Genomic DNA, 25,553 nt, shown 5'->3' on the forward strand with positions numbered 1-25,553 from the left:
GAAATACCTGGTGCGTTTACGCATCCGGACACGGTGTGGCACCACACGACGAGTGGAAACCGATGGCGGTCCGACCACATAATAGCTGTACTACTTACGCGCTCGTTTCCACCACTTATCTCGTCACAGATTGCGTATGGATCGCGATTGGCGGAATATTATCAATTTTTACGTCGTGCGTTGTATCATCTTTCCCATTTACCAACCGATTACAAAATATCGACTCCTTTCTAAACAGTCCTCGAATTTTTTAACGACGTGCAACGTTATCGGGTCAACGTGTAACGATTTCATGTAAAGATTAAATCGATAACCTTTCAATGAATATTTCAGAGACATTAATGAAGATACGCCCAGCCTTATAAATTATTCAACGAAGACGAATTTAGCAATCGTCTTCTATTATGTTTCGATGCGTCGAAACAAATTTTTCAGATTCGTTTTAGACACGTGCCAGATCCAGATATGTAAATTATTTCCTGGAATTAATTATAATATAGAATATCCCCGTGGAACGAATTCTAATTCGTTTATAAAAACAACAGCCGACCGTGAAAGAATACTTTCGTAACGCGTTTCCAGAGAATCGACCTCTTCCTCGGTACGTGATTAGTGTTAATAAAAACGAGCAACGAGATCGCGAACTGGAACCAGCAGCGTTTATTGCGCAAACGTTCGCCAAGATGGAGTAGCCCTCCCTGCACTGGGATTTAAATAATTTTTTTGGTATCTTCTTCGTCGCTTCTTCCACAAAAGTCATTGCTCGCGATCGCCTTGAAAATTGAAATACGCGTGTTTTGTTGCTCGACGACGATGTTTTCGTAATCTGTTCCACGCCGGAGGATCTTCTGAACCCGTGACGATTGCGCAACGCCCTCGGCGAGAAAAAATACGATAAGGTAATGCAAGCACGTAGGGCCCCATATTGCCGCCAATAGCGTCAACGATCGGGCCTACTTAGCGCCGATGCTCGCTTCGGGTGCATTCGAGAACAAACTTGACAAATACGTCCCTGATCCTTTCTGTGGGCCAACACTCGCTTTCCAATTTCGTGATAACGTCTATTACAGGGCGCATTTGCGCAATTAGGTCTTTGTTTCTCCGTTTGAAAGTAAAAGAAGAAACATTGACATTAGAGCAGACATTGATACCAGTTCTCCATCTAATTTTTGAAGGAGCCTCCTTCGATATGCTTACGTAAATATTGGCGCTAAAACGGCGCATTCGTCTCGGTTAATTTGAGTCTAAGATGACCTGATACTCCATAGCATCATCAAGATTATGGTCAAGGTGAAAGTACGTTAAATTGTGTCGATTAGGCTCCACGATCGACCCGACCGAGCGCGATAATTGCTAGGCAAATGGACCCCATTTTGCTCGGTAATCGTAAATAACGGGTGTAAAAATAACCACGGCGATTTGCGGTAGATGGCGAGTAAAAAGTCGATTCGCAAAACGAAACGGCCACTTGGAGCAAGAAAACGTCGACGGTTAACCCGGCATTAATTGCGGGAACAACGTTGCAACCTTGTTCGAAGCGATTTCGCGGCTCGTTACGAGTTTCGTCCAGCGTCTTAATTAGCCGCGATTAGATCGCGGCGCGTCCGTGTTTTGTCACCTCTCGGTCGTGTTCCGCGTTGCAATATGTAAAGCGAGGAACACGAATGGTCCAATTTGGTGAAACTGGACGTTGCGTAATCGTCGTTACGATGGCTCGTCGTATAAGATAATGCTACGAGAAAGCGGCGGTGCACCATGCTGGTCTTTGAAAATGAAATTGCAACACGACAATCGCGCCGCCAGGCTACGCTCTCGATAATCGATCCGACGATAGCGGGCTCTTATTGATCGAACGATCTAGGCGCTTGTCCTTTTTTGCAACCGATCGGGAGAATCGAACGCGTCGCCACGCGTATAAATGTTTAATTATATAACGTTCGCTGGTCTCGCTTTCCTTGTTAGTTGGAGAATTATGTAAATACACCGGGGTGGGGGGAGTGTAAAAAAATTAATAAAATATAGTGGAAGTAGGAAACAATTGGAGAATAGCACAAACTGGCGTTTACTATTTATTTTATGCCACGAGTTTGGTCCATTGCGTAAATTGGACAGTCTTTCAGTGGTTTATTTTACTGAATTCTATAGCATCTAAAATATATTTGTCTGTGGTGTTTGAGGTCTGCTCAACCAATAACTTTCAATAGCGAAACATGTTTGGATATTCGTAACGTTTGGTATAATAATAAATAATCACAGCAACGAGTGCAGGGACTATTTAACAGGTGATTCAGGCCCGAGACCCAAGGCGAAACAAAATATGTATGCGAAGCGAATCACGAGCGATAAAATTAATAACCATGCATTACCTCATACAAATTACATTTAAACGATCCTTAAAGAACATCTAACTTATCCCTAATTTATGCTGCCGAGTTTGCCTCGGTCAACACTATCGCCGAGCTATGTTTTAAACCGATTCGAGCTATGAAAATAAAATTTTGACTGCGCAACCGGCTCGATTTCGCGCTTTCGCAGTCGAACAATTGCGCCATTTTCGATTTTACTGTCCCCCGGCGTCCAGATTTTGTCACCGCGCCGCAAGATCTGTTTTGAAAGTTGTTGCTTCCCCGCGACAGTCCGTAGGTCGTTTCCTACCACGTCGATCGAGACCGTCTTCCCCCGTGTTAGGATTGCGTAATGGCGCGTATCGGCTCGCTGGAATCCCTTCTGCGGGACAGATCCAGCGATTTCAAATGCCGAGAGACCGAGGCTGCGCGGGATTCGCGGAGGAAATCGAACGTGCCCCACCTGCGTCAGGCGAGGCCCGCGATTCTCGAAGCTCGATTCTCGATTCTCGAAGGGGCACACATGCTCGCCTTCGTTCCCCTTCGGCCGGCTAAAGACATCGGGATCTCCTTCACCGTGGTCCTCAAACGAGGCTCGCGCTCCGTCAGGCACACATCTCCTCGCGCATTTGCCACCGTACAAGCTCGCTCGTAAGTTGATCACAAACACGTCGTGTTCGTTATTTTTCTGTCAACAAGTGTGCCCACGTGACTGCTTCACGTCGACGTTGTTCTCATGGTTGACAGCCTTATCGCGCCGACTCGTGTTCCGCGCCATCTTCGCGATCGTTTCGTTGACAATTTCTCCGTTTCAACGCAGTTCCCACGCGTTAACTCCGAGATACTCCTGTCGACGACCTGTCAAACGATTCGCAATCGCATCTGTCACGTCGGATTCCGACGTTGATTGTACGTTCCTGCGCTGCATTCGGAAACACCTTTTACTTCGAACGCTCGCAAGGACGAAACGATCGATCGGCGTCGCTCGTTTCCTAGATTTACGCGACACGAAAAGGGTCAGTGCACGGAGATTCGAGTCAATTTTCGCCCGGGTTCCTTTCACTTGACATTTTGGCGTGTCGCTTTATCCGAATCGGAAAACCTGTTGTTCCGCTCGTTTACGATCGTTTTCCCCCCAGAGCAAACAAACCGAATCGCAGGAGACGGACGAGGAGGGAACAAAATGAGGATAACCTGTGTGCTGTTTGGCCTGTCGGTGGTTGCGTTGGTCGCTTCCAGTCCTGTCGTCAAGAGGGAAGCGGAAACGGACGATCTGAGTCCACTCAACGAGGTAAGAGCTTCGTTAATTTGCTTTCGACGCGCTCTTAATTGAAAAGAAAATTCCGTTCCTTCGAAACAGTGATTTGAAAGCATCGACGAACGTCTCTATCTCGCAAACGATCCTCTTCGAGTCGTCTACGCGTCGGTGGATCAATTAGAAAGTCCGGAGACCCCGAAATCCCTCTCCTCGAAAGACGGATCGCCGTGCAGCGGTGCAAACGTCGACGAGTATGGCAGCCCGGTAATCGTTACGTATGAAATTGCGCGAAACACACGGTCGACCAAATCAAAATGTAACTCATAAACCGGGACGTGTCGGGAATGGCGAAAGTGAAAGCGCCCGTTTCGAAGTTTTATCGTCCTACGCGAGCCAGACGTGCGATTCGGGCGTGTTTCGCGGCACGCGCGCGTCCAAAATCGATTCTTACGATCGATCTTCGCCCATGGACGTGGTTTCGTTTGCTCGAACGAAGGACAACGCGACCCGGGAGACGAACAAGAGCCACGATCTCGAGAAAGGAGCGAAGAGTGAAAGCGATTGACTAACTTCTCGACACGCGGAGCCGGATACAACCGCGTAACGAAAATTCTACGTCACGGTGCACGTGGTCGACGGTCAAACTTCTATTCTCCGATCGAATCCTCGACGAGCCTTGCCTTCCTTTCTCTCCTTTCCCCGGTTACTCGATTAGACTTGAAAATCAGTAAAAATGTACCGATTACGTTAGGTGTACATCGTGGAAGCGGACGATGACCAGGCGGCGGACGACGGCAGAAGCGACAGGGACAAGAGGAAGATCGGTATCGTGAAGCTGGGCGTCTCTAACGGGATCATCAACTTTGTTTTCGGCGTAAGATAGTCGAAACGATGATCTATGGGTTGCATATAGGGTGTCGTCGGTGTCACGGTTCGATTATCGGTTTCAGAAACTGGATTCCTTCATCGACTCGAAGACCAAAGCCCTGGCGGCGTTGGAAGACGCGAACAAAGCGAAGAACGCCGCGTACGGTATCGACGGGAAGACTTCAGCCACCGGCAAGTTCATCAGCGATTTAGTCGCTGCTAAAATCCAGGCTGCCAGCGGAAGCGTGGGGCCCGTTTTAAACAGCGCCACGACCTTCTTGTCGGGGGCCAAGAGCGGTTTGACTGGGGCGTTTGCTTCGAAATTGGCGCCTCTCAGCTCGATAGTCGGTGGCCTTGCCGCCGGAGCTGCGGCGAAACCGGACGTGTCTGCGGGCGTGAGCCTTGGTGGTGAGGAGGCTTTCAAAAATACATTACTCTAGAAACCCATTCGAAACTCTAAACTTCGAACGCTGTCCTACGCTTAAAGATTCGTTTCGTAAAGTCGTCTGAAGAGCATATTTGTAAAATTTAGGACATTTAGGCAACAGCGGGGCATCAAGCACCGCCGGGATCCTAGGGAGTCTTCTGAGCTCGAAGCTTAGCAGCCTGTCGTCGTTGAGTCAAAACAATGCCGCGGGTCACGACGTAAAGGGAACCGACGCCAGCGCTGGAATTAACCTCGGAGCGTTCGCCAATTTAGGCGGAGGGGTAGGAACAAACTAACTGTCTATCGTCTCCGTATCTTCTATGTCTGACTCGTCTTCTGCTTGATATCTCACTTCAACGATCGAAACACTGAGCTTCTAAACGCGACCTTGCCTCTATTCCTCCCGCTTTCTTTCGGTTGAGGCTTCGGATATTATTTTCTATTTTCCAGTCGTTGAATAAACATTAATACTGTAAATTGTTTCGTAATGCATGCAGTCGTTTCTGTGAAGGAAACCAGCCAACGGAGGCACGACCTGTTTTAACCGAACGTATTGCAAAACGCATCGATAATCAATGATCACCGTTAACGCGAATGGAATCTCTCGCCATAAATTTGCTTTCCGATCGAAGGTCGCTTGTAACTTTGGTTTCCGGTGGATGGGACGCTACTAATCTAACATAACTTCTGCGAGGAATCGCTTGGAAGATTCTCGGACGAGATACTCCTCCAAGCGCAGAATTTCTTTCCGTCTCTATGTCGTAACTAAACATGGTAATTAAATTGAGTGTTGTGTACGTAAACAGTACGAATACGGTCAACCGCCAGCGGCGTATTAAACGGCTTAAAAAACGGAGGGTGCAACGGCTGGACCTTGGACTTTGGACACGTCCAAAAGGGCCAGAGATCAGCAACGCTTGACAGAGGATCCTTGGCGCGCATATAAAGCAAACGATACGCACGCAATGCATAAGAAAACAAAAAGGAACACGCACACGCGACGTAAAATCTATTCCCACGACGACAGAACTGTACGATATGGATTTTTCTTTCTAGCTGGGCCATTAAATGTGCAGGACCTCCCTCCCCCTCTGTGACAAGCCCTCCCCGGCTATAATCTAAGTTTAGCGTGATACACGAAAGCCATCGAGAAGTAACCACGAATCGATTCACCGATGCGCGCAAGCTGTAAATAGGTTTAGGAGTAATCTTTCACGCGAGATCCTTTTTCTCGCGAGCCTCGACGCTGTGTCAACGATGTAAATACACTATCTACACTCTCTAAGTATAGACCACGATGATGATATGGATGGTGATAATGATGATGTCAAATAAACTCACGATTACGTTTATTTTTTATGTACGAGCCGTGTACCCGAATCTTTTGCTAGCGCCGACGATGTCCTTTCTCCCATCCTGTTCCTCTCTGGAAACTGTTTTAAATTAAAAAGAAGTCTTGACCGTATAGATTTATCTATATTTCCAACGTTGACAAGTGCAACGAACGCGAAACAAATTCATTGCAAGTATCGGCTCCACTTTTCTTGCTCGCTAGACGCAAGGTAGAACTTTTCCCGCGACATCGATTACTAATCGCGTCGAAGCGTAGATCCTGTGCAAGAATGTGCGCTCGCGAAGTCGAGCTATAAATATTACGCGCTTAGAAACGACTCCTTATACGAGACCGCCATATGGAACAGGGGGAAAAAATCATTGTGAAAGGCAAACTATCATTGGCTGTTTTTGTGTGTGTTCAGGGAACGATCGCGACTACCACGGAGGATATTCCCGAATTCGATAGGACGAGAGTGTCCTTGGACGTACCGCCGACACTGATCGGCGGTGGTTTCAACGTAATTACCGATATCAGCAAAATCCTCACTAGCGTGATACTCGTAAGTTGACACTGGCAGCGAGACCGATCACCCGTTGCTTTGGGTAATCGATCGACGGCGACTTCGATCGGTCGAAACGACCTTTCGACCACGAAACAGCCGTCGAAACGAGATGAAATGTATTTCCGTTCGAAAGTCGCGGGGCGTTGTCGAGATTTTCTCGCGATACTCTGCTCATGCTCAGGTTGATATCGATTTCATTTTTTATTCTTTTTTGTCTCCGATCAACTAACAGGCGTAAACGTGTCACCCTTCACTCGACGTAGTTGCAAAATCTCGCCGTGTTTCCTTACGCATTAATCGCAACGAATTAACAGTGCGACGATCTCGACAGCGGACGTCTGAACTATAATATGTTGCTCGTAGAAACAAAAAAGAAGAACGTTCGATACCGGTTATATCAAACTCGAGTAACTTCGACTTCGCGTACCTGACTTTCTAAGCTTCGATCGACGCCCCGCGACACTCCGGACCCGTTTTTCCAACGAACACCGATTTTTCTCACGCTTTTCAGAACTCAGCCCGCCGAACACAGACGTTCCTAGAGCTCTTCAAGCCCTTCTTCCGTGGAGCATTCGCCATCAAGGGCCTACCGTCCGACGATCCTCACTAGAAGAGAGAACTCTAGGCTTTATAGCCGAAAATAGCTCAACGATTACTTCAGGGATTTTTAACGAGGACATTGATCGACCTGGGATCGACTGGAAGACTTCAATGATCCACTAACATAGTCTGCAACACAAAGATAGATTTATAACTTAGAAACGGAACGGATGAACCTTAGGTACAACTAGCGGTATTTATTAAGCAATTTGTCCTCGAGGATGATTTTCTACGGAACGAATTCCGTGCTAGAGACCTTTGTACAGTTAATATTCTTCGTTCTCGGATGCCACAGTACCTCTGCATTTGTTGCTTTACAAAGTAAAATGTACATAAACACTTCAGGAACACTGAAGGTTCTCTTAAAGGAAGCTGGATCGTATAAAGGATAAGTTCATTTATACTGTCGACTAGTTGTGAAAGATCTATTGCACCGTAGAAGCATGCATTGATAGTTATTAATACGTATAAAATCCAAAATTTTCAAAGAAATTTACTCCTCGATCGACATTCACGCTATTATTAAAGCTTGAACAGTGAATAAAGTAGTTTATGCAATTGTTTTGAATGATTCGTCGATGGTATAAATGGACCTTTACGCAGCTAGCTTGCACGCAATGAAAACGTAAACGTGACGTTAATACAAACACCGTTCTGGTGACTTCAACGTGTGGTAAGAACAGGCGATGCACCGAGCTCGACGCGTAGAAAGAGTTACGGATTAAATCTGGCTGCGAGAGACTTCAATGCGCGGTAAGAACAGGCGATGCTCAGAGCCTCGTGTTAAATCTGCCTACGAGAGACTTCAATGCGTGGTAAGAACAGACGATGCTCAGAATTTCTTGTTAAATCTGGCTACGAGAGACTTTAATGCGTGACAGAGAACTATCGCTATAGTATCGAAAAAGTCCTGACGCGTGTCACAGAGATCGTGAAACAGAGCAGCTTATGATCCCTTTTTTTGTGGTAAAAAATATGTCATAATTTAATGAATAGTTAACACAATAATAATAGACACCTTCATGATTATATAAAACAAAAAACATTGGAAAATCATGTTTTAATCAAATGGTAGGTGTAGGTAAATACAGGTCTTCTAGATAAACGAGGCAGACTGATTGACACGTCTCTATAACGGCTTATCTGTACTGAAAAAATATGTTGTAAAACTATGAACTTATTTTATGCAAGTTCGAAGAAAATACTTGAATGGCCTATTCTATTTTCGAGCTATTCTTGTCAACCATGGCAGAAAGCGAGTTCCTACTTTGGATATTTCTTAAAATACATGGAAATTTTTTTTGTACCATGCGTAAACTCGTTTTCAAAGTAACAGGAACATTTATCTTATTTAATCTGCGAATTTTTTATATTCCTGTGCGTCATTTCTACGTCGATTTTAATATCTGCGCCACAAAACGTAGTAATGAGGTACTGCCGTCGTTGACAGTGCGTGTGGCAATATCAGCAACAATTATTTATCGTTTGCATACAGCTGGAAAGCGTTTTCGATGCTATCTTCCACGTAAAAACCAGAGTTTATCGTCATGTACGCTGTTTATATTTAACTAAATCAATCTTTTCACCTTATCCATAGCGTCGTAGTCATTTAATATGTCAAGCAACAAATTACCGTGACGTTCGAATATTAACGAAGAAAACTGTACGCGAATCACGCAACTGGCGATAGTTTAAGCATGGTATACGTGCATAGCGTTGCAAAATCATCGAACAATTACTGTTATCGGATGATCGATACGACTTCTACGAATTGTATGTATCAACCGGCAGAGATCTCGCCGGATTGCCATAAAATTACACGTTCGTGAGAGCGATAGTTCGGTGGTCACGTGCCGCTGTCCAAGCCACGTATACCGCGATGTAGTATTTTAGTTAAGGCGAGACACTTCCTACAAAACTGCCTAATAAGCATTCCGATTGTACACGGGAATAGTCGACGAACGCGTGCTATGATTTAACAGTTGCCAATTGTGTCGAACGTGCGAGTTAACATTTTTACAAGACAAGAATCCCTCGTTTCTTGTTTCCTCGTAAAAAAAAGCGGTGCAATTTGTCTTTTAACGAGAGGTTGCGTTTACACTCGCGAGATACTTTCTAGATAACTGGGGCTGTGTAAATCCACGCACGCAATTATGCATAAAATTTTGACGTCTAGGAGCATTTCATGCGAAAGTTTATTGCGCTATTAAACAACGTTTGAGACGTTTTCTGCGATGTTCGATTAGAGCGGTATAGATTTCTCAACATTATCGTATAAATGCTTGCCTTGTAATTATCGTACGACTCTGCGATGTGTAATAATTTTTTGTACGTCCTGCGATCGCCGCTATCGGACTTTTTTTTACGAACTTTCAGAATGGAAGCCAATAAAACGATTATAATTTTTTAATAACGAAACGTAACACCCAAAGTTATCCTTCGTAACCAGAACCTGTGACAGGAGAAGAAACACGGAAGCTGAATCGATGCCTATCATAACGCTAGATCGATAAATTGTAATTTCGTTGTTTTTCCGATGATTGCTACGCTGATCAAATCTTGTCAGCGACGGCTCGCCCGTACGTAACACCCAACGTTTCAACTATCAATTTGTCACGCGCGTAACACTCGTTATCGCGCAACAATAAAATTGAATATCAAGGAAACGAGCATTAATCGTTCCTCCAGACTTCCGTGTCCGGTGAAAGCATTACTCAGGCATTCGATAAAATGGGAAACGGAAAGGAATGCGAACGCAACGCGAGGCTCGCGCCAAATAAACGTCGAAATTATGCAAGTTTCCTCGTGCGTATCGTTGCAGTTACGCAGGACTATTGGGAAGAAACCGAACGCAGGTGTTGGAAGTGGCCTGAAAGCGTGTCGCTGGATGATATATATCTTTAGAACGCGTTACTGTCGTTCGTGTTGCAGTTTCTGTCTAGCCAATCGTAAGGAGCGTTAATAGTTTTTACTGAATAATTTAGAAAGTAGACGATTTACATTCGTGCCCGAGCGGTTCAAAGTTCGACCGTTTAAGCGGTTTCACCAGCAAAGGGGTGAACCGTTGATGACTGAAAGCGTTGTAAAAAAACAAACGACGCAAGGATGAATATGGAGATCGAACGATCGTGTCCTTCGTCGGAATGTAGGAGTAAAAATTAGACGAACTTCGTTCCCGTTGTAAACGCGAACCACGCGAGTTACGCAACGGAAGATCGCAGGATGTTGCCGACGCCGCGACGCTTCGAAGCTTATCGATGAAACGCGACGACCCAGTTTCAAACATACTCCGGCATCGATGGGCGAGATGAATTATGGGCAATTATCATGCTACGTTCGTTCTACTTTCTTGATTTCTAACGACCATGCGTTTCTTTTTATCAAGGTACAAAGTACACAGCGTTGTTGTCATTGATGCTATGGCGACACAGGTATTTTACGAAGCATACAGAAATTGTACGAATCCGGTTGTGCATTTCACGAACACGCGAAACTTACACCCATCCAACTATTGCTGCAACTTTCTATTGAACTCTGCAAAGTTCATTTGGTTAAGAATCTCGTATGCTGGCTATTAGAATCGCCTGAGGAGCTGTTTCGTGCTGTACACTGGTGCTTGTCGAGTTGCTATTCGCTGGGGTTTACTGGAAATCGATCTTTTAAAACCAGATTCATAGCAATGGTAAAATAAAAATGTTATTTCTATCACTGTCCCTCAAGACTCCACTTTTTATTTATTTTTGTATTCCATCGAGGAAAAAATCGTCAGAGTCGGCTGTTTGCGAGTGACGTTCTCGGTTACCAAATTTTCCACGTAGAAAGGTCACCGAGCGGATCTCGGAGCGGAATTTTTCATCCGCGACATGGTTCAGGACTTGCTGGGGGCGTACGAAGGGAGGTGGGGAGGGTGGAGGAGTAGCCGGTAGAATTTCGTAAATTTGTACCGTAGCCATGGCGTCGTAAGATCTTTCGTAAAAATACGAACGACCTTCGAGGCTGATTCGAGACATCGAGAGGCGGAGGGGCTCATCTCGTTAGTGTCGATTCCGCTGTCCAACAAGATGCACTTGTTCTTGAGCGTTTGCTCGCCACGTGTGACCTGTTCGGTGCGTTCCAGAGATTGTTGCGCGTCGTAACGATCAAGAGACAAGTGTGCATCGATCGAACGGTACCGCGATCGTGAATTTCGAACCGTAGCACGCGAGGCAGGGACGGTAATTGAGATACTGGATACTTGACGGGCTCTCGATAAATGTAATACTCGCGAAACTAGTTCTGACGTTGTAAATTTGAATTGTAGGCAACTTTGGGTGAGTCAGCGACGACGATAAGTGATAAGCTTATCAGAGAGAAATTATTCTTCATTTTTCGATACGCTGGTCGACGAAGGTAATTGTTATGCGATAATATTACCTAATGACAATTTCATTCCCCGGTAATTTTTTTTTATTTATTTCTATCGTAAGTGGAGTATTTGTTTTTACCGTCAGTGAGATATACGAACGAAAATGAGTAAACTCGACCATTTTCCGTCACGCTTCGTCGTAGAAGCACTGACCGAATTCCGAAATTTCCATCGAGGTCGAACCGTTTACGGTCACCGTTTCATAATCCATTACGTGGCCGTTGTGTAAGCACGGACCCGGCGTTATTATACAACGCGTGGCCGAAATTTCGTTCGAACTTTGCATCGGAGATTTATCTAGGAATCGACGCGCGATTTCGTAACGAGACGCATGAATAAACAACGAATGGGAAGATTCGATAAATGATCAGCGTTCCTTCGTTAACATTTCAAGATACAAGAACTTGAATTTCAGTTTTTTCACTTTCGACTATTGCGTTTAGAGAAAAATTGCCGATCGTTCTAGCACGCGATCGATACTGTAAATTACACCTTGCGATACTTTTTCTTCTGCACCTTTTTACCGCCGAACGAGATACGATTGCATTCAGTTCTCGCAGTGTCTCGAGGTCCTCGCGTCGAATTCGGAATTATCTCTCGAGACGTTTCATCAATCACTTTTCTTCCACTCGGTTAAACGCCTCTCTTTGTCGTAAGTTCTATTCGCGCGAAAATTACAGGACTCTGGCATCGATATTCCACAAGAATTGCCTTCGAAAAAATTGCTTTTGTCGTTGTCCGCAGGTTCACAGGCTGCAGACGCCGTTCCACGCGACAGGATAATAACGAATTGCATAAGGTTCCGCGAACAGAGGCCACAGGAGCCGAGCGACGAGCGAAGAATAAATAAATAAAAGTAAGTAGACGGTCCGTTAGCACGGAGTTACGGAGTTTGAGTGCAATGACGTCGATTATTTTTCGATTGTAAGTTCAATTTGCCCCCAATTTCTGTGCATTTCTCACGCGATGAGAATCACTGAACCACGACAGGTGGACGCCCGCGTTGCGCAACATCCACCACGTATCCTCGTAATTCCCAATGACTCACATATTTGGAACCTTCCTTTTATCATTTTCTCGCGCCTATGTCTCGAGCCTATCTTGGTTACTTCGGAAAGTAGTCTCTTGGAAGAGTAGGTCGTTTCTGTGACAACATGTACGAGCAAATATTTGTTCTGCGGCGGAGAGAAATTTCCGTTCGATGCACGAAGGGAACGGAATTTTGACAGCCGTTTGCGTGCATTCCGACTATCAAATTTCGTCACAAAACATAACAAGTAGAGAGAAGGCCACGCGGCAAGTAGACCGTGCAATTTACCTTTACGAATTCGCTTGAAACTGATCATTTGATGTTTTGACAGGTACCAGTGTACGATTAACAACGTTCTATCGCTATTACGAATGCCCCGTTACGCTAGCAAATAAAGAAAGTAACAGCAATGATGAGCTTTCTATTGTTAGCTCAAGATATCAACGCGATAAAAGGGAATTAATTGGTTGTTATTTTTTATCGGAACACGCAAAGTCTCGTGCAGTTTCTCAATGTCTGTGAACGAAAATTTGAGGGATCTCGTATTGGCGGTAGACGCGCTAACGAGGAAACGAGTTACGCGAGAATGAATTTTCGGAGACGCAAAGAGGCGTACGGTTTCGATCGCGAGCGAAGCGGAGTAGCGGCTGCAGGCGACGCCGTCGATTTATGTTCGAGGAAACACGTGGTCGCGCGACGTCTGGTAGTGAAAGTGAAAGATGGCCGACGGAGGCGCTCGACGGTCCACGTGGTTTTGCTTTTGACGCCAGAACGATCCGCTCCGCGCAGCACGCGCGTTAACCGGTCTCTCGATTGTAAAAAGTTTCGTAACCGTCGAAATAATCGCAGTGAAAATACGGATGCATCCCTACGCAATCAAGTTCCAGTGAACATAATCAGCGCGTTCAGACCATGGCTTTCTGCGATTTAACCGATGGGATCGCGCGTTTCGCGATTACTCTACGTCCACTTTGCTTCTGTTGCACTTCTACCGAGTTCATCGATCCAGTGAATCGTTCGATCGACCGATAGTCTCTCGCGTAACCGCGTGATCGATAGAAATTCTCGCGTCGATAACTCGCTGACACTTCCGTAGAAAGTCGCTGGGCCTACCGGTTTAATCGCGACAAACACGAAAGGAGAGACAATTGCATCTGGGGACAGCCGAGTAATACGTGTCTTTTGTGCGGGCAGAATTCGCGCGTGGAGATGATCTTTAAATCGCGCGTGCAGTTTACGCGGAAGGAAATAGTCGATTATGCTGTCAAAGACGGGTTTGAAAGTGCCCGTGGGCGCCAGTGGTCCGCATCGATGGTCGCGTAATGCAGGGGACTCTGCACCGGGAACGATGTGCATCGATGTCGTTTCGTAAGCATCGCGGATGCAATTCCAACCATTCCGATAGCAATTACCGCGTGTATTAATTTACGAAGTGATCTAGTCCCGGCGCAGCTTTCATTTCACTTCAGTTCGCTGGATTACGCGATGGCCGCCGGTTGCGTAATTCGTTTCGAAGCTAAGGTATCGGTTAACGAGTCGTAAAAATTAACGCGAAACAAACCAATAAATGTTCGTTGTTGCAACACGAAGACTTGGACACGCTGGAATCTATCGGGAGGCTCTACAATCTCAACTTTGAGTACGCAGGAAAATTGACTTGCGGTGACAAGGGGTAAGATTCAATATTAATTATTTATTTCTATGCCTCTAAGAGTTACTAAGGCAAAATCCACATTCCCTGTCGTTGGTTTCAGGTGATTTCGATGCGATGGAAAGCGACACACGTTGCGTAACGCCCGAAAATCCGACCGATCGTTTCGAAACCGTGAAAACACGTCGCTGCTAGCGAATTCCCTGCACGCGTCGTTCCGAGGTCACGAACGCGCGTCAAAATGGAGTGCAGGGTGAAATCCCAAGGCCCGGGGACCGTCGAAAAGTCGAAATTCGTTCGATGGTGGACAGTCGGGCCCAAAACTTGCGATCATTGGATCGAATCGCGCGATTCTTCTGCGTTTGATATCGATCGCGTTAACTGGTATCTCCAATATCGCCGGGAGTGCGAACAGTGAAAGCGCGAGCGAAGTTTTTCGCGCGTCGTGGCCGGTTCGTGACCGTTTGTTTTGAGTTTTCGCGCGTTCACGATGCACCGATGAATTCCGCGGGACGCGCGTTTTCGCAGATGTAAGTTGGCTAATGGATAAATACCGTTTAAATCGCGCGAGCTCGCGCGACGAATATAAACGACCTCGTTAGTCGGATTTTTGCTCATTTTCCTGGCGACTGATCGCGCAACTTACGTGATGGGAATTACGCGGGGGAAAACGAGCGTTTAGCGAGCAAATGGCAAACGCCCTCTGCCAGTCGTGGTTTCCACGCTTTTCCGACTCCTCCTTTCTTTCCCCAGCGATCGTCTTTTTGAATTGATATCGCGCGAGCTGCACTCGTCCACGAATTCTTCGCAAAGCAAGTACCACGCACAAGGTTCCCAGAAATTTTCGATGAAAACGCGGCACCGTTAGTAGCTCGAGAAACCATCGGAGCGTATTAGAATCGCAACAAGGATATTAATATGTATTCGTAGAGCTCGTTGACCTTCTAAGCCGGCAAAACCTGCGCTCGTGAATTATAAGAATATTCCTAATCGAAGCTTAATACTCGTAACGTTGGAAAGGAGATCGAGTAGCTTGTCTGAAAGTTCTTTGGGTTTGATTACAGATGAAGGCATCGTCGATCGGTACGTTCGCGGCTGGTTTGTTCCTACTGTGCCTCGTTGTACCCCTCCAGAGCGATCCTCAAGATTACTGGTCTAGTTATTCCGTGTACAACCCTGTGGATCCTCGATTGCACCCGGTAGAAGCGTTTCCCAATCAATACAGTGCTCCAACTGTGCAAGGACCTCCGTCGTACGCGACGAGATACGTAAGAGTACCGGAAGAAACGCTAAATGCAGGATATTACGATTACCACGATTTTGGAGCCAATAATCAGGGACAAGGAGACTCGATCGACCGGATGAACCTCCAACGGAAAGAGGAAGACACGGAAAGGAGCTCGAAGGAGCAGGAAATTTTGAAGAACATGAATATTCTTAATAAACTACTGTCAGAGGATCCGAACGATAAGGATTTCGACACGAACGCGATCGGAGGGAACGTCATGTCCGAGGAGACGAAGAGGGTCGTCAGAGAGATCCGGAAACAGAAGCCAAGCTTCTTCTGGACCCTCGCTAGAATCACCTTCGAAGTAAGGGAAAAGGAAGCCAGATTAAATTTTGCCCTTGTAAACCTGTGTAACACGCCGATCTCTGGTTTCAGATGATCAACGACACTAGATCGGCGATCAAGCAGATCGGCGACATCGTCAACAACAGCATCGTGCCGGACTCTGCCACCCAGAGCTCGATGATGAGCGGCTCCCTAACAGCTGTTGACGCCGACAGGAACACGACAGGCGTCAATGGAACGGAAACGACGACCACGTCGCCCACGACGTCCACCCAGTCCTCCGCCCTGCTCACCAGAAGCGGCCTGCAGACTTTGATCAGGAGAAACGTCCTGGGACTGGTCAGACTATTCAATATCGAATGGAAAGACGCTTTAAACGTGAGTCGATCTATGCAATTTTTCGTAGTTTTCTTTTTTTAAATCTCAATTACCACTCGTTCGTCTTGTAGGAGTCGGAAATCAGCGTGAGGGAGTTCCAGAAGGATCTCGGGAACCAGGTGGGCAGTTTCCTGAAGGACAATCCGAACGCGTACTGAGAGCAAGGACTCAGGGTTGTAAATTTTAATAGGGGTGTGTCGTAGTGTGTAGCCAAAGACTGAATAGCTCTCAATGTACCGATCGTTGTGCGTTAATCGATTAATTGTAAGACCATTTTTCTACGATTCCAATTAAAAGCAAAATTTAAACCGAGAGTCGAGGAATTGAAAGAACACGATCGACCGCCGCGAGCGGTATAACCTTTGCGTTACAAAACCGTACGAAAATCATAGGTTCCCGCTCGAGTTACGTCACTTTTAAAAGATCATCGTCCGATATTTATGTAACTTGGTTCGAATCGACCCACATCGTCGCGAACACCTGCGGGCGAATAATCAACGAAAGAGGACAGACGGGATCGGACGCTAATTCGAGAAGCACGAATCGAGGTAAGTAGAAAGCACCTTCTTCGTGTTTGCGTCGTATCCGATTGGTCGATAGGATGTGTGGGACCTGTGGGGCTCTCTCTTATAATGTGGATCACCGTGGGTCATCTTACCGTGAGCCAAACGACGAGAACAACGACGGAGTCCTTTTACGGAGAACAGTGCTACGCGACGTTTCTTTCTAAACCTTTGTTGCCTATTCCGGTGAGTACTGTTTCGATTACAAACCCGATCACGCCATTGTCTTGCATTGTTCGTTCAGGGAAGTGTTCACAAAGTAATATTTTTCTCTATGTATCCGTTTATAAACAAGTATGTTAGCTACAATGTAATCCTGCACTGCAGAGTGCATTCTAGCGCATCGTACGTTTATGCAAATGCACTTTTTCTGCGTATGTGTCACCGATTCCACCCACGCCGCCGTATAGGTGTGAAAAGTGACACGATACAGGTGAAAGAGGACAAAGGAGGGGCCGGATCGTGCGTACGAAGATTGCGTGAAATAGAAAGGACCGGTGGTCAAAAGTACTGCGTCAAGAATCGCGGGATCCTGAACCGTGATTGGTCGATGCTCGGCGTGGGATCTTGCAGTCACCCTTATAGATCGCCGGATGGACGATCGGTTCTGCAGTTCGTTGATCGCAAACATCGTTCGTAGACCATCGCTGAGGATTCGCGACAATGATTGGGAGAATCTTTGTGTTCGGTGTTGTTTGTCTCGTTGCATCCGAGGGGGTAAGATCGTTGCATTAATTGCATTAACTAATCGTATAACGTGTATCTAAATTTAAGACAGTACTGATCTAAACAGAGCTTCTCTGACATCTGTTCTTGAAATTTAAATATTGAATAAATTCAACTTTTATTTTGTTCTGCATTAGGGCCTACGAGATGGGGAACGTTAAGAAATTTATGACGTTTACGATAGCTAATCGTATTCTTTTTAGAGCCTTCCAACGCGCAACAGACACATGAGCGACGCGAAATTAGAAGACAGGCTAACCTTTCGCTTAATAGAAGGCAAGCTAAAGATCGTTTGACGCTCTTTATATGTAGAGAAGAGAAAGCTGGCGAGGAACGTGGGCGCGTAAACTGTTTACGAGCGATTCTCGATTACCGTCGCGCATCCCGAAATTCACAATCGCGCTGACATCATCGCTTAGAACAATGCTATCGTGCCTCCTTGGTATCGCCTCTTGGCAATAATAGTTATACACAGGTCAAGCACTTTGAAATTTACATTTCTAATGGACTATACACTGATAGCAGAATTTAGTTAAACAGTTCGAGCTAGTAGAGTTAATTACATATGTTGTTTCGCACGATAAAAGGAGTTGTACCGGTTTATCTGTGAGATAAAATTTGGTATTACTTTATTTGCACCACTATGGATGCCTAGAAGCGACACAGTTTTAATAAACGTTGGTCTCGTGTTTCTACTTTCTTATTTGAGAATTTTATTAGTAATTTATGTCACAGGCTAACGTCTCGAGAGTGAAGCGACAAGATGGACACGTGATAGACAACATCTTCAACGTGAGTAGTCAATAGCTTTCTTTTCTCGATACTCCGATTGATATTCTATTTTATTTAGATCCCGATCACGGCGATTAGGCAAACCGCTGCTGCGGCGCAGTCGTTCAGCCCTGCAAATTCTCCAGTTATCGACAGCGTCTTACAGGTGTTATACTAATTGACGTTTACAGAAGCGATCGTCTTTTTCTAACCAAATAATTCTTTTCGTAGATTCCTATATCGACTCTCGAGGCGGTTGGAAGTCTCGTGAAATCAACGTCTGGACAAAAGGCACAGAATCCCGTGGAACTCCAGCGGGTACGACAAGAGAGAAGGGACAAAATGTTAGCCCAAAGGGAAAAGCAAAGATTGCAAAGGGAGCAAATTCAACAGCAACGTCTGAAACAGCAACACACAAAGAGGACGATTATGGTTCATAATAAAGATCCGTTTGGACTCAACGCCTTGTCTAATCTTCTGGTTGGTAATCACGGTTTGTTAGGTGCTTTTGGTGGTCATGGTGGTCATGGTGGTCATGGTGGGCATGGAAATCAGGGTAAATATTTTACCTGTTTGTAAATATATAAACTCGGTGATCATGTCAGCCAAGTTCGTACGAAATTACTTCGTTCTACCTATTAAATTACATGTCCTGATTTTTCATAAACAATATAAGGTACGGTACTCTTTTTAAATTTAGAAACTCGCGTAACATCGAGGCTAGGACCGATCCACCGATTTTGTTTAACAGAAATAACAAAATGAAATGAACTTTTTAGGCATCCACGGGGGCCACGGTGGAGTAACGGGCCCTAATCAGAACACTTACGAGGTCTACGAAAACGTGGAAGAAGACACTAACTATGCATGGCACGGGATCACCGCTGGATTCGGGACAGTTTATGGTTCCAGACCGACCAGCACGTTCACGATACAGAACAAGATCGCCCCGAAGGAGAACAAACCAAACAAATACACCTACGACGACTCGCGAATACAGAATAAAATCGCTCCGACCACGAACTCTAAAGACAGGTTCAGATTCGAGGAGGATCCCCCATTGCAGAACAAAATTGCACCCAAAAGCAACAGAATAACTTTTCAGTCTTGAACTACGAAAAACGGAAGCTGCAAGCTAAAGTCGGTTCTTGGATTAGACTCACTATATTCTATGCAAATATAGAGATATAATATCTCGTCTTGTTGGACAGATTATAGACTGCTTCATAGTCGCGTTTACGTAAAAACAGTATTAATTATAAATCACTAGATTCTCGCGACTGAAACTTATTATACAATCGATAACAATGGTATTGTTTATGTATGAAGTAGACCGCGTGAGCTTACAGCTTAAGTGAAGTAACAGTTCTATTATTTCAATGACACTGTGCAAACACCGATGACTAATATTGTGGTATGCAAAAAGCCGATTCACGATCTCTGGATCACGGAAATAATAAACGTCTGTTTGTAACATATCTATGTAATTTCTTCGATGCATAAATAAACATTTTTTTATACAAAATATGCGTCGTTTAAGAATTAATTACCTCTCAAACCATCCTAAGTTTTTAAAGGGTATTAGAGATCCTTCTACTAAACCTCTGCTCGAAGTTTATCAACCGGTATCAGTGTCGACGCTCGGTTGGAAAGTGTCTCTACACGTGGGACGCTTAGATGAAACTTAAAAGCAAGAAAGATCCGCCACCTAGTGACTGAAACGCGACTTCAAACGTTTAAACAATCTCCGCGGTGGGAATTCAGATCAAACTTAAAACAAGGTTAAATCTTTTCATTCGAGAGTCTCTCCGAACGCGCAACGAGTTCCATTCTTTCTTCCACGCAACTCGAACGACACAGATTCGCATAATTCCACGTCGAATGGTAATTACTTGGTCGCGTGGTATTAAATTATTCCGCAGTTGTCATAATGTCTTACCTTACGCACGAGAAACACAGCGTGCGCAAGGCTGAGTGATTCACGTTAGCAGTTTCCTCGACGACCAAGGTTTATAAAAAGATGTAACAAAGAACGCAAGCCTATCGTAGATTTTATCTTCGTTTCCGTGGGCCAACGAGAAGCGTACGAAACGTTCAGAGTCATTGTCGATTCTACCGTCGATCCGTTGAAATTCTAACGAGTTCGATGAACCTGGGCGTTGATGATATGCGCGGACTCGACATCTTGAATAAATCGCCATTCCACGCGTATAAAACTCCGAAATTAGCGGTACTTTTAGCAGCTGCCAGGCAATCAGAGGATTAAATAATATCTATGTATCGTTTGGAACAATGGTTCTTGTTATTGGCTTATTTAAAAATGAATCACAAATCTTATACCGACAGGAATCGCGAAGCATGAAACGCGTTTCCGTTTAATTGAACTTTGATCTTAGAACGCGTTTCCTTTACCCATTAAACAGGTCGTGAATTATCCGTCGACCTATAAAAAAGAATGTTAACGGCAGCACTTTTTATCCCTTGACTTTACGTAAACAAGATTGTCAAACCGTAAGAGAATTCTACATTTCACGATTCTCGAAATGGCTGTTTTTCACTCATCGTTCCGCGATCTGGATCTTGCACAGTCATCATCCTATTTAATAAACTTAAATGTACAGTAGAACTTCCACTACTCCTCTGTTATCAAAACAATCAGGAAATTCTATTATCCAGAGTTTCTATGGAATATTCCGTCTCCTATTAAAACGATGTTTTAGTAATTGTTTCCAAAGAGTTATTAATTTAAAAATTAGAGATTCTACTATAGTACATAAGAAGCAGAACAGAAGCGACACTTATTGTTAGACCGCACGGAAAAGCACGATTTTAATCAGGAATTTTGCAACGATATTTATGTAACTAATACGCAGTTTTAGTAAATGCAAAGAATAAATTTTCTTTGTATATACTTTGGAGCATCTCCCTGTAATCTAGAGTTCACTGTGAAAGCTACTAGCTCGTGTCAATCACTGACCGATGTGGCTGTCGCAACCGAACGACGAAACTGTATAACTATTATTCGCAATCGTGTCGTCAATGCACATCGACCTTGACCCCCACAATCACGATGCATCCAGTACGCAATTGTCGTGCAATCCGTCTGCGAATTCGCAGTCGCCAAGCGTTACCGACTGGCTCAACAACTTGTTTCTTCTTGGACCGCGTCAGACCTTATCCCTTCCAAAGAGGTGAGCCCGAGATGGCTTCGAGGTCTTTTTAGAAATCGGTGGTAAGTCGTGGGGCGGCTCGAAGCGCGCGTCAGTTGAAAGAAAGATGCTGTGCGACAAGGTAGTTAGCGTGTTTGTTCTTTGTTTGGCAGTTATTGTCAACGGGATGCCCCAAAGCAACGAAAACGACAACAAGGACGCATCCGCTGCGGTGAGTTTACAAAAAATCTATCACAATTATTACAATCTATCCCAATTATTTTATAAAAAATCGCGAGACAGCCTCGAACGCCGACTCCCGTCCTTTCACCCTGCGCGATACATAATTGTTGTTGCGTGTACGAGTTTCTTTATTTCGCAAATCGAGCTTTGCATAACGAACGAAAGAAAAACAAAATTTGAGAATCGAATTCGCCCGTCGTTTCGCGGGAATTTTAATTATACGACGCCGGTCCAACGGTCGATTCGCGCAATGGCTATAATTGGAACTTTTGGGTGGAATATATACACGGAAATTAGCATTCCCTGACTCGAGCGACGATCAAAATCGATTCGATGTACATCTGAAACTGCTGTTACCGTTTTCGAACGCCGCAGACACTTTCGTTGTAGAACGCATCGTGAATTTCCTTCGACGTCCGGCTACGGACTTTCTAATTTCGGTGAAAATGGTGAGTAACAATCGAACGATACGTGTCGAATGTCTCCGTCGCCGCGACAACGAGCGAACGAAAAATATATCGTAATAGGACAGATCGAACCGTCGAATAAAAACACGAAAGGAAAAGTAGCGATGGAGGAAGACCATTAGGTAACCCGCGAACGCAACTAAGATCGGAGAAAGGATTGCGGAAGCACCTGGCGGCTCGTCGAGATAGTTATATACTCGGCATACACATTGATTAAAATTTCATCGATACGGATCGTACGGGAGAATATAAACTAGCATCCAATTTCGTTATCGTTCGAACGAGTATTTTTACTTATGAACGCGTCACGATTGTATTGTAATCACGCGTTTTGCTATCAGTCAAGCTAACGTCGACTATAATAAACGCAATTTCGTTAATTACAGGAGAAGCTGAACTTTCACTAAATGCTCGAATTGCTCACCGCGAGTTATATTTTTAAGTGCATTTTGTTGTATCAACGATATACTATATAAGATTTTACGTAAAGATGATCCCTGATCCCTGATGACAAAAAATATTTAAAATGACAAGTTTAATGCATGTCTCTTCAATTTTTTTCACAGCTTCCATTGATTCAATTCACCAATGGCGGAATCAGGTTCAATTTAGGGGGCTATCATGCCGAGGCAGGGCTAGGTGGTCTTTTGACTGGTTCTAAAACTGGGGGTGGACTTCATGCGAGCGCTGGAACACCTTGGGGTGCTCAGGCGGGGGCTGGCCTGGGTGGAATACTCGGTGGCGACAATGGAAATGCTGGCTAGTCAAATTTTCTACACTATTTTTCTTTATACACGATTTTTTTCGACCCGATTTCTTTACTTATTGGTTAATTTATCCAAAAAATACGTTTGGTCGTTAAAATCTGGAACACCGTGTACGCCAAACTTTAAACTCGTTTTCCTTGAAGCTACATTTGCTGCGGTTGTTGATAAAAAGGACAGTTGCTTAATTATAAAACGACGGAACCGGTAAATCGTCTTCAATATATACTAAATGTAAGCATAATCTAGCGGCGAATATATTGAATAACTGAGCAGAGAAAAAAGTATAGAAAAAAAATGGACACGTGATTAGTTTTGCACATCTTACGAACATTCGAAGCAATCAGCTATCGATGGAATTTTTTACCGTGTTCCTATAAATTATAGGAATGTAACGATTCAATGTTATTCTACATATTTACGTTTTTATGGGAATAAGTTCGTCGTAAAATATTTTATATATAAAATTCCGCTTCCTCTGTAATGAAACATATAACGTAAAAACACATTCTATCCTAAGGCAACGGGTTACGTAAGAGATTTCTCGATCATTTTCGGCTCCGATGATCGGGATGAGTGTGTGATGTCATTCTGAAGAATATAAATATGCAAAAAAAAACCAGAAATTGACTTGTGCAATAAATTTCTCTAAAACAAAGAGACGAACAAGGATAAGGAGTCTATAAATCAGCCAAATGCTTGGACAGGCTTACGATAGAATTGCAACTGTTGAATAAAGATGTAAAATATTGTGCTCCGCTGGCACTGCAGCTCATATTATTTATTTATAGAAACCGTATGCCATAATAACTGACCAACGTGTCTGTCGACTGAAACAAACAACTTTTTACGCCGCATGAATCTAAAGTTCATTAGCGAATGAAAAAAGCGAGAATACGTCGATTGTTTAATTCTACTATAGAATCATTGATCCGACAGGGGGTGGTCTCTACGCAAGAGCTGGTCTCGGAAACGGAAGGCCTCAAGCTGCAGCCGGGTTGGGAGGGATGCTAGACGGAAGTGCAAGGTCCAACCGCGCCAGGGGTGGACTTTTTGCGGGTGCAACCACCGGTGTTCGAGGGGTTGGAGTTGCAGCTGGAACAGGAAACGACGGTCCAAGCGGTGTACCACCCAGCCCAGGATTTGGCTACCCAGGACCTAGCAATCCAGGACCTAGCAACCCAGAACCTAGCAACACAGGAGCCAGCGGAGGAGGTCGCACGAACATTCAAATCATCGCAAAGAAGCCTGGGAATCCAAAGCAGGTGGGAACTATGTCCATCCTGTTAAGCAATCGAATCACGTCGAAATTTCGCAGGCTAATTCTCAGGGTCAAATTTCTTTAGGTACCGGACGATTCTAGCAACGCGGAACCACCGAAGAAGGACCAGCCTTCGAACAAAGAGGTAAGTAATAATAGAATTTGGACGCTAATCCGAAGGTCAATGATTAACATGATCGCGTCCACCGACGAATACGAATTAGATTCGAGAAGCAGGACCACAGCCACTGCCTATTGCTAAAGCGGGCATCTACGGTACTATTTCCGTGAGTCCTGTTCCGCAGACCCTGGTGCCTCAACAGGTGGATCAGGTCAAGATTATCGAAACGATCGAACCTGCTCCTCCTGCACCCCCCCTGACCAGCGACGTCAACGAAATTGTGCAAGTTGGTGAGTCTCTAACTCTAAATTCGTTCGATACAAACTGATAAAAATTCTAGAGGAATAATATGCATGTTTCTAGTCAATCGTCCCCAACGAGTGAGGGTTGTGTACCCCAAGTGGATCGTCAGGAAGAGATTGTGGGGACCCAGGAAGCAAATAATCTACGACGCCTCGGCGGAGACCCAAAATCCACCCGAGCAAAATGCTCAAAGAATATCGCGTCGTCAAGCAGACAGATATATGGTAAACACGCCCACGACGGAAACAAAGACTGTGGTAGCACAGGGCTCCAGCAGCGACGGATTCTTCGACGACGTCTTTAACGTGAGCAACATTATCCATCGAACTTGACTGTTTCGACTTTTCGCTATCGAATTGCTTCGTTTTACAGATACCAGTATCGACGCTTAACGCTGTCAACCAGTTATTGAACAACAATTTCGGTTGACACACGCGTGTATCTTGTACGTAAATTTATGGTAATGGAGCTATTATACACCGTGGTGATCGAAATTACTTCGTTTATAATTTTACAAGAAATTTTTAAATAAACCTTCTAATTTAATCTCTCCTTTATTTTTTTCACCCAAAGTTTACTTCGAGAAATATCGGGACTAGAAACCTGCACACCGAATTTTTAGTTTTAAAATACTTTTCGTTTAAAAGGAAAACCGTGCTCTCTTAAAAAGTATTTTTAAATTTACCCTGTGGTCTTCGAAGCTTACGAATTATGCAATTAACTAATATGTCTATCTATACTGCAATTTGTCGC

At 44.7% G+C, this 25,553-nt stretch overlaps 4 protein-coding genes across 10 annotated transcripts; all 4 read left to right on the forward strand.

The window, feature by feature from the left end:
• The first annotated feature begins 2,921 nt into the window (after positions 1-2,921).
• Positions 2,922-7,784, forward strand: LOC143340982 (uncharacterized). Of its 3 annotated transcripts, none has more exons than XM_076763461.1 (7): positions 2,922-3,000; positions 3,509-3,636; positions 4,355-4,477; positions 4,554-4,878; positions 5,003-5,178; positions 6,655-6,792; positions 7,307-7,784. In XM_076763461.1, exons 2-7 carry the CDS (start codon positions 3,529-3,531, stop codon positions 7,403-7,405), a joined length of 969 nt encoding a protein of 322 aa, XP_076619576.1. In that variant the 5' UTR covers positions 2,922-3,000; positions 3,509-3,528; the 3' UTR covers positions 7,406-7,784. The 3 variants fall into 3 exon arrangements, with proteins under 3 accessions (XP_076619576.1, XP_076619574.1, XP_076619575.1); XM_076763459.1 differs by having other exon boundaries at positions 2,948-2,996; positions 3,485-3,636; XM_076763460.1 differs by lacking the exon at positions 2,922-3,000 and adding an exon at positions 3,270-3,365 and having other exon boundaries at positions 3,487-3,636.
• Positions 7,785-11,468: 3,684 nt separating this feature from the next.
• LOC143340852 (uncharacterized) lies at positions 11,469-16,643 on the forward strand. Of its 4 annotated transcripts, none has more exons than XM_076763213.1 (5): positions 11,469-11,545; positions 12,545-12,656; positions 15,546-16,073; positions 16,145-16,432; positions 16,504-16,643. In XM_076763213.1, the coding sequence occupies exons 3-5, from the start codon at positions 15,546-15,548 to the stop codon at positions 16,588-16,590; spliced, it is 903 nt and encodes a 300-aa protein (XP_076619328.1). In that variant the 5' UTR covers positions 11,469-11,545; positions 12,545-12,656; the 3' UTR covers positions 16,591-16,643. The 4 variants fall into 4 exon arrangements, with proteins under 4 accessions (XP_076619328.1, XP_076619327.1, XP_076619325.1 ...); XM_076763212.1 differs by lacking the exon at positions 11,469-11,545 and adding an exon at positions 11,701-11,784; XM_076763210.1 differs by lacking the exons at positions 11,469-11,545; positions 12,545-12,656 and adding exons at positions 14,310-14,502; positions 14,585-15,011.
• Positions 16,644-17,617: 974 nt separating this feature from the next.
• Positions 17,618-19,916, forward strand: LOC143340853 (uncharacterized). Its single transcript, XM_076763215.1, has 5 exons — positions 17,618-17,712; positions 18,457-18,513; positions 18,572-18,658; positions 18,724-19,048; positions 19,272-19,916. The coding sequence occupies exons 1-5, from the start codon at positions 17,659-17,661 to the stop codon at positions 19,601-19,603; spliced, it is 855 nt and encodes a 284-aa protein (XP_076619330.1). The 5' UTR covers positions 17,618-17,658; the 3' UTR covers positions 19,604-19,916.
• Positions 19,917-21,593: 1,677 nt separating this feature from the next.
• LOC143341113 (uncharacterized) lies at positions 21,594-25,346 on the forward strand. Of its 2 annotated transcripts, XM_076763735.1 has the most exons (8): positions 21,594-21,724; positions 21,815-21,873; positions 22,918-23,110; positions 24,055-24,380; positions 24,462-24,521; positions 24,601-24,787; positions 24,861-25,105; positions 25,173-25,346. In XM_076763735.1, exons 2-8 carry the CDS (start codon positions 21,829-21,831, stop codon positions 25,227-25,229), a joined length of 1,113 nt encoding a protein of 370 aa, XP_076619850.1. In that variant the 5' UTR covers positions 21,594-21,724; positions 21,815-21,828; the 3' UTR covers positions 25,230-25,346. The 2 variants fall into 2 exon arrangements, with proteins under 2 accessions (XP_076619850.1, XP_076619849.1); XM_076763734.1 differs by lacking the exon at positions 21,594-21,724 and having other exon boundaries at positions 21,731-21,873.
• The last annotated feature ends 207 nt before the right edge of the window (positions 25,347-25,553 follow it).

Source organism: Colletes latitarsis, chromosome 4 (genome assembly GCF_051014445.1).
Source record: "Colletes latitarsis isolate SP2378_abdomen chromosome 4, iyColLati1, whole genome shotgun sequence".
NCBI classification, from domain to species: domain Eukaryota; kingdom Metazoa; phylum Arthropoda; class Insecta; order Hymenoptera; family Colletidae; genus Colletes; species Colletes latitarsis.